This window comes from Cyprinus carpio, chromosome A8 (genome assembly GCF_018340385.1).
Source record: "Cyprinus carpio isolate SPL01 chromosome A8, ASM1834038v1, whole genome shotgun sequence".
Classification (NCBI taxonomy): domain Eukaryota; kingdom Metazoa; phylum Chordata; class Actinopteri; order Cypriniformes; family Cyprinidae; genus Cyprinus; species Cyprinus carpio.
In genome coordinates, this window is record NC_056579.1 from 6,698,584 (window position 1) to 6,707,429 (window position 8,846).

The 8,846-nt window shown below is 34.2% G+C and overlaps 1 protein-coding gene across 1 annotated transcript; it reads right to left on the reverse strand.

Annotated features, from left to right (window-relative positions):
- Window positions 1-4,221: 4,221 nt before the first annotated feature.
- On the reverse strand, window positions 4,222-8,568 carry LOC109059014. Its single transcript, XM_019076214.2, has 6 exons — window positions 8,268-8,568; window positions 7,659-7,805; window positions 6,709-6,771; window positions 6,077-6,286; window positions 5,802-5,936; window positions 4,222-4,886 (listed from the first exon to the last, which is right to left on the reverse strand). The coding sequence occupies exons 1-6, from the start codon at window positions 8,382-8,384 to the stop codon at window positions 4,587-4,589; spliced, it is 972 nt and encodes a 323-aa protein (XP_018931759.1). The 5' UTR covers window positions 8,385-8,568; the 3' UTR covers window positions 4,222-4,586.
- Window positions 8,569-8,846: the final 278 nt, after the last annotated feature.

Sequence of the window (8,846 nt, forward strand, 5' to 3'; positions counted from 1 at the left end):
TACCACCACTAACTGCAATTTTACAAGAAAATTGCTGAATCGGATTCATGTGTCACTGGACATCCACAGTGGTGATAAAATGGTGTGCACAAATTCATCCAATTGAAAGGACATAAACTTATGGGCAGAGTGCAAATCACCAGAGATCAATTAGAAGCTGCCCGCTGTCATTAAAAATCCACCTTGTTGCAAGCGACCAATTCGTTTGCACATTGACATTTGATTTTCCATTCATTTTGTCAGGTCTCACAGTGTCAAAGAACCAGGAAGGTTGCCATTTTAAAGAGCAATTCCCTGAAAAATTACGGGCCAATTTTGAATCGTTTTCCTACCTCCTGACTCAGTAAATGACAAGTGGAGAATCAGAAATAACATGCAGAAAAACTGTTTGGGACAAAGCTGAAATAGCATTGTGATTTGTGAAAATAAACAAAATTTCATTCATCGAATTCAAATGCGTGACAAAACACTCTGTCTTGACACTCATTTAGAACAAACAGCAACATGATTTTTCTTTCTAGTAAACACTGGTTGTTTCAAACAAGACTCCTGATCCTTTTTCTGTGAAACTGCCAAGAATGTACATATTCATGATTTATGTTCTTGGACAATTATAAATGTGATATCTTCAGTTAACTTGAAAGGCAGCATTAAAAGAACAGCAATACCAACAAAAATATATTTATAACACTTTTATAATAATTTTGATTAGTGTTTGTTTATAATATATAAAATTGCATATTAACTTTTATGAGTTCAAATATGAACGTGTGTGTATATATATATAAAATCAATCATACATTACATTCATAAATATCTGAATGCATTTGTTTTAATGTTATTTTCTTAACTTATTTTAAATAACCTGACAAGCATTTAATAATATTTCTTAATGTTGATAAATCCTAAAATTGTTATCAGTTTAACTTAAAGACCACATTAGCTCACATTTACACTGAAGGCTTTGCTCATGAATATTTATTAAGTGACGCAGCCTTTGCCTAATTTACTGGCTGAAAAGGAGGCATTACTCATATTACAAGGGTGTGGTCCATTAATTAATATTTATGAATAAATAAACGTTAACTAGTTCACTTTAGAGAAAGGTTACAAAACCGGGCCTGCAAATTTTCACAACCGAGACCTTGATTTCGCATAACAACAGTTATTAAATGGAGCGTGATAGAATGTAACAAATTCACTGGTCTCGGGAGGAGTTTTGAAATATTCTCAACTTGACACTATTAAGAAATGTCTCATGGCGAAATACACTGGGGTGCATTTCCCAAAACCATAGTTGCTAACTTAGTTGGTTGACAATGGGAAATTGCATTGCAGCCAACAGAGTTGCTAACTTTTTTTTTGGGAAACGCACCCCTGGAAAATTCTAGACGTCAATAAACACACAAAACATTCTTAAAGTTCTAAGAGGGGAAACAAGAAACGTTAAACTTTTATCGCGCACTTGCTCTTGCTCTGTAAAACAACAAAAAACAGCTAATTGCATTGCAAATGTTATTTGCATATATAAAGCTGGTAACAATGTCTTGCCTTATAAAACTACGCTCTTGTTATGGTCGTTCGCTTTAATCCACATTCAACTGCCAATGCTAAAACTAGCGCGAACAATGAAGTAGATGACGAACTCTATTACTGTTTATCGACCAGTCCAGCGCCTTCTACTGACCAACAGGAACAACACATTGAGATACTGTAATAAGAAAGTTTTTTTGGGGGTTTGGGAAGTTTGTGGATAAATTCCTTTGAACAAAATGTAGTCAGTCAAAGCCACTTAGAAATAAAAACATTGTACTGTTTCTCTTTCTTCTTGACGTCACCTTTGGCCGGACTTTATGAATCTTTCTCTTTCTAATCTCAGCAGTTACAGTGAAGTCTTTTATCTGATAGAGATTGGACTCTACAGCCAAAGTCATTTTTTTAATTCTCATAGAGATGTTTAGCTTTGGCTGTGCACTACAGCCACACTGTCCAAACAGACAGCTTGTGCTTGAGTCCCTGTTCCCATTTCTGTGTTTACATAACAAAACATTACAGATTTATTGAAGAACATCAAAGAAACCATGTGTCAAATCAAACAGACATGATTCAGGCATCACAGTGTTATTAAAACTTTGGGGTCGTGACCTGAAAATTATTATGAGCTGTGTACTGTGTGGTAGTTTATCAAGCATAAATCTTATACCTAGGTGAGACCTATTTATAAAATGTGCAGCTTCTCTTGTGCTTAAAATATTATGTGAAATGTAAAGGCCCACTGGAAGGATCACATCCTTGAAGGAATTTTGGTTTGTGAAGGTGATTTAAGCTGAATTATCCCATTGAGACAGAAGTGTCACTCAGCGCCTTAAAATTGCTGGTATCTTTAGCGCTCATTTGTATCACAGTTCCTCCAGCAACCCAATCATGACACACCCCTCAATTGTCAGGGCCGACCCTTTTACATGCTAAATCTGGAGACAGGCCTGTTTAAATCAGGGCCAGATAGCAATCCTAGCTGCTTTTAACAGCGGGAATGAGATACAAGGGTGCTCAAATGATTTGTTATGGGTCTTGTTAAAAATCAATAACAATAAAATTGACTAAATAGTAAAAAAGTAAATGTGTTGTAATTCTTTACAACATCCTTTGCAAGTGGAAAATGGGTTGAGCACTCTATCTTAAAGGGTTAAATACAAATCAGGCAGGAATTTAGAGCTGTGGCACAAAGATAGATTTGTAAGAAACCCACTGCCCTTTTGTGAAAATGTGACGAGATTAGTTAATGCAGCTTGTTTTTGTGGGGGAAAAAAGTTTCTTTAGCTGGAGAGCTGGATCATTAATACAGTAGGCTATATAAGATAAGATAAAATATAAAATAATTTAAAGATTTTAATATATATATATTAGGAATATATAATATATATAGAATATATATATATATATATATATATATATATATATATATATATATATATATATATATATATATATATATTTGTTAAAATACACAATAAATTTTATATTATTACATTTTGAAGTTCAGGATTTTTTTATTATTATTATTTTTCCTACTTTCTATTGACATTTTCTATTGTATGGCTTCAGACGAATTAAATAACTCGTATGGTATTGTATGCAGTATGGTATTAAATAACTTGTATGGACTACTTTTATGATACTTTTAAGGTACTTTTGTGCACTTTGAAGCTTGAAATCTTCAGTTGTCACTCATTGTAATTGCATGGAAAAGAGCAACCAGTACAATTGTTTTCCATGCAATCACAATGAGTGACAACTGAAGATTTCAAGCTTCAAACAAGTTTATTTATTTTTATTTATTTTTTCTATGGATATAAGACTTTGGAACAAAAACAATTTTCTGGAACAGAATTTTCATTATTTGGTAAACTAATCCTTTATGAGAATGTATGAGAAATAGAGGAACTGTATGAAACAGCCATCTTGAACCAAGCCTTAAAAACCATCTTACTGCTTAATTTTCTAAGATAAAGAGCTTATTAGGATAATTATGCTACATCAAATAGTAGTTTCGGTTCTGATTATCCAACTGTAATTTAGAAATGGCATTTTAATAACAATTCATGGTAAATTTACCAGCACTGTTGTCATCTTGATGTTTAGAAGGACCAGAGGCTGTAATCTCTGTGTATACAGCGCCATCACGTGGCCATATTCGAAACAAATTGTGCCGTAACTGAGCTGTTGAAGTAGATTTCTTGTGCAAGGCAGAAGGCACTGGGCACAGTTTATTAGAGGTGTTAATAGATCTCAGCTGCACAGTAAAACTGTTTATTTGGTTTTGCAGGGTCTTGTAAAGTTGGACAACAACATGGCCTTTGCAGGAGGAATAAAGTTCAATTAAGGTCAATCTTACTGCTTGCACAGGTCTTGCCAAAGAGACCAAACAACTGCCAAACACTTATAAAGCTGCCAGTGTCAGTCAACCCAAGAATGAGACCACAGAAGATGGAGACACTTGGCAAGAGGTAAGACAAAGAAAGAAAGAAAGAAAGAAAGAAAGAAAGAAAGAAAGAAGAAAGAAAAGAAAGAAAGAAAAGAAAGAAAGAAAGAAAAGAAGAAAGAAAGAAAGAAAGAAAGAAAGAAAGAAAGAAAGAAAGAAAGGAACATGTTCTCATTGGAACCAGAATCTGGCCACACAATTTTGATTGAAGAACATTCTGAGAGGAACATATTTAAAATAATACTCATGGAAAAAAACTGGATGGATAAAAGAAGATTCTGACTCCCTGCACAGTTTTTTCAGTTTTGTTTGTGGGAACATCAAATGTTGCATCCGAAGGTACAAAACAAATGGTTCAGTGCATATTGCAGGAGAATGACTCGACACCTCAAAGTGTGAAAGGAGGCAGTTTATGGACAGCTGAAAAAGCACTGTTTACTTATACTTTAAAGTGCCATTCAAGTCACCAGACAACTTTATTTGCATATCTACATTGCATATTGAAAGTGATATTTTCAAATTGTTTACAATATTCAAGTATAAATTAAAAAGAACCATTATTTACAAAGAAATAAATCTATGTAATATTCATAAAACAACTATTTTACAGTATAAATAGTTTAACAAAAACATCAAAAAGCATCAAAATGCACACAGTGATGTCATAATATATATGCATATAAACAAAATATCTATTGTACATAAAGTCTTCTGTCTTTTCTCTGTACAGCACGTATATATTGTTCACTGAGTCTGTCATCGTGTCTTTGAAGCTCAGGTAGCCAAGGATGGAGCTGCCAGCCCAGAGACTGACCCCTACTAGGCCCAGACAGAGATGTGGGGTTTTCCATGCCCATGTGGTGAGCTGGGTGTGGATCATGAAGATGACAACTGTCAAAGTTCCCTAAATAGTACAGATTCATACATGATTTTCAAACTGCTTGAAATACTAGTTAAACTATTAATTTCTTCTTGAAATTTTGTGAATACTTCTCATTTACAGTCATCAATGTGCATGCAAAGTTTCAACACAGAGATGTGTTTTGGAAAGGCTGTATAAAAATTGTTACAGCCCCATTGGTTTCCATACAATTTGCCAAAAATCAACACTTATCTTAAAATATGCCAGTGCTAGTTGCTTTCAGTTAAGACGGCTCAAACATGCATTTAAGTCAGGGACTAGGCTTAAGCCTTGTCTGTGAAACCGGGCAAGAGTTTCTTTATCTATTTGAGTTTCACTGTCCAAAAAAAAAAAAAAAAAGGTGTCAAAGGTTGCTTTTGGTTGTTAGTTTTTTGAGATCTCAATTACTAGACTGTTACAGCACTGAGAAAAAAAGAGTAAGAAACCCATTTTTTCCACACAAGAGTTTGAGAACCAGACAACAAAAAGGAAGAGAATGTATAAATAGCAATACATTAACATACTAGTTATTTGCACCTCATTGTGCAAACAGTCACTACATGTTGTCATGACCAATAAATAAATAATTTATTGTAATTTGTGTGTGTGTGCAACTAACTTAAAAAATATGTGGGTCAAATTGACCAATAACACTATATAAATAACACCATAAATATAGAATATTTTTTAGTCTCTGACAAGCTACAATAGAGGTTTTGTGTTTTTACATGAATCTTTAGTATTTTTCATAGTGCCGATATTTGGTAAATTGAATGGAAACAAATGTAGGACATTTTGATCCCCAACACAGAAGTTGTACCCAGTTTTTGAACACAAATAGATTGTTAATCATGTGAAATCATCTTGGAGCAAAATCAGTTTTAACAAGTTGTAATATGTTCTGGCGATATGACGTACCACAGCCCGGCTACTGAAGACAGATACCTCATTGGTTCCCATTTTCTTCTGAGTGGTAAAAGAAACAAAGCTGTCTCCGACCATCATGGCTCCAAATGCACGGGTGAGATAAATATGATCCTCAGATCCATTAATCTACAATGGGTGAATGAATGGATTAATGGATAATGCCACCTAGAAGCACATCTTCCTAACAACATGACCATTAGGGACCTTTGTGCTATACTTGATACTTGCAAGTGTTCACAACAATTTCAATTAAGTTACGTTTTTACCTGTGACCCAAGAAGCCATCTTGGAAAAACCAACCACATGAGGCCACAAATGAAGTTGGCAAAAAAATCTATTTGAAGGAAAAACCTCTGGGGCTTAGTGAGCAGTTCAGATCGTTTCAAAGAGTCTTTCAACTGATTGTGATCCAAGATCAAAAGAATCAAACTGCTTAGAAAAAAGAATAAGAACACCGCCACATCCACCATGGGAAGCTGCAGGGAAAAAGTCAAGAGCTTATTTTTGTGATACTTCTGATTTATGCATTTAACCAGCATGTAAACAATATTTTGGCTCGGTTTCATATACAGGGCTTAGCCTAAAACAGGATTAGGCCATAGTTCAATTAAGACATTTAAGTCATTTTTATGAACATGCCTTAGAAAAAAGCATTACTGGTGTGCATCTTAAGACAAAACAAAGGCACTGCCATGTTTTAAGATCAGTCAGTGCAAGTTTCTTTCAGTTGAAACATCTCAGATTTACATTTTAGTCTAGGACTAGGCTTAAGCCTTGTCTGTGAAACCGGGGGTTTATGTTTCACAGCATTAAAACTGAGAGGACTGCATTTTACATTTGTTTAGATTATTATTATACCAAAGTGACTAAAATGCCCACATCATGTTACAGTACATACATGTCTGCGATCTCTTCCTTGAATGTGTGCCTCTCTGCAGACTCCCAACAATGAAAGGAAGGCCTGTATAGAAAGACATTTAAAACAATTGATTTATTTTATATTTTAAAATGCAGTTAAAAGGTAACAATAAATATTAGATTGATGCAACAATGCAACATTTGAATGTGTATGCCACTGTTCAAGCGTTTAGAGGTCAGTGCGTTTTTTTCTTTCTTTTTTTAAGTCATTTATGCTCACTAAGTCTGCATTTATTTATTTTATCATTTATTTATTTATCACAATACAATAAAAACAGTAATATTATTACAGTATTATTGTAATTATTATAATATAATTATAATTAAATATTATTACAACTAAAATAACGGTTTTCTGTTTTCATATATTTTAAAATGAAATTTATTCCTGTGATAGCAAAGCTGAATTTTCAGCAGTCATTCCTTTTTTACTCTTCGATGTCACATGAACCTTTCCGAAATCACTTTTGGTTAATTTAATGCATCCTTGATGAATAGAAGTATTCATTTAAATTTTATTTTAGAAAATGCATCTTACCAAACCCAGACTTATTGAGCAGTACTGTATGTTTGAGGAATAAATGATTAGGATGATTGTATTAACAAAACACACATGAATATATACTACAGAACTACAGTGTAAAAAAAATTGTACATATTTATAAAAAAAAAAAACGTAATAGAACTGTATCAACCTGACTGCATTAAATTACACAAAGTCATTTTAATTGTCATATCAGATACAAATATTCTCAACTGAATGTATCCACTTTTTGTAGTTTTTGCAGTAAGGAGTAACTTCCCAACCTTTAAAAAATACATTTCTTGGTAATCTAATATAAACTATCAGATTAACTAGAAACTGAATTAAAAGTTCCCAGAGAATTTATGTTGACCTACGTGTGTGCGCGAGCGTGCATGTGCACTTACCACAAGCCTTGAGATGGAATGAGCAGAAAGAGAAAGAGGATGGTTGTTGCTTTTGAAGAAAATGAACTTAACATTACTGGCAACCCACACACACACGAGTGAGCGCGTTACTTCAAAGTGCGCGCCTTCGTCATTGACGCCTTCCCCCTGCAACACAAGCGTACAACGCGTTACAAAAGTATTATCACAGTAACAATCATTTTCATGACTTATAAGTTACTACGGTTATGGCTACTAGAATTAAACATATAATAAACATTATAATATAACATAAACATTCTGAGCAACTTGTTGGCCGCTTCGTCTCAATTAGACAACCCATTAAGTAAGGCGTCTCGAGACCCACGCGTTCTGTTCCATTCAAACTGTTTTTGAATAGTTATATGTGAACTTGCCCTGATGACTTTCACTATTTACTCCAGTTTAAAAAATGCAGTATGGTATTTTATCGGATACTTTAGTTAGTAGCCTGGTGTTTTTCGTAAAGGAAACATATTGTTTGTTATTTAGCATACATTTTCACACAAAACTATTATTTTCATGTCGCTTATTAACATTTACTTACAACACATTGTATAATTCCATGATTTTACACACGGAAATACCCACCTCTGAGGAAAAGGCCAAACTGGAACACATCCTATACGCAATGCTGAGTAGTAGTCCTGCCACAAGTTCGGCTGAAATGACTTGACTTCCAATTACTTTCGCCCTGTTCGTTTTCATGGTTGGTTCACAGTCCGAGTTTGGGGTTAAATCAATGGTTTCAGTGCAGCAAGGAACTGCATTTGTAGCCCGCTGGCTTCCAAAGCCCTCATACGTCAACGTGCCCTTACACAACCTAATTATGAAACTCACTGGAGGGGTTCCTCCGCTCTCTTGAGTAACCCAGTGCTGACGGCGACTGTTCTTCTGGCTGCAGCCACTTTCTACGGAGTGTTACGTAAAAAACAACGGAATAAAAACGTTCACGTTCATGCAATCGGAATGAGTTCGTGATGTACTAAAAAGTTGTTAAAAAAATCACTCAAAAGATCAACTTACTGCATTTAATATAACGTTAAAATATGATTAATTTAAAATGAATTACAAATACAATGTATTTAAGCGGCGAAAATAACATTTAATTTGCACTTATGTGTGTTCTTTTAAAGTATATTATTTCCGCAATAAGTACACTTTATAAAG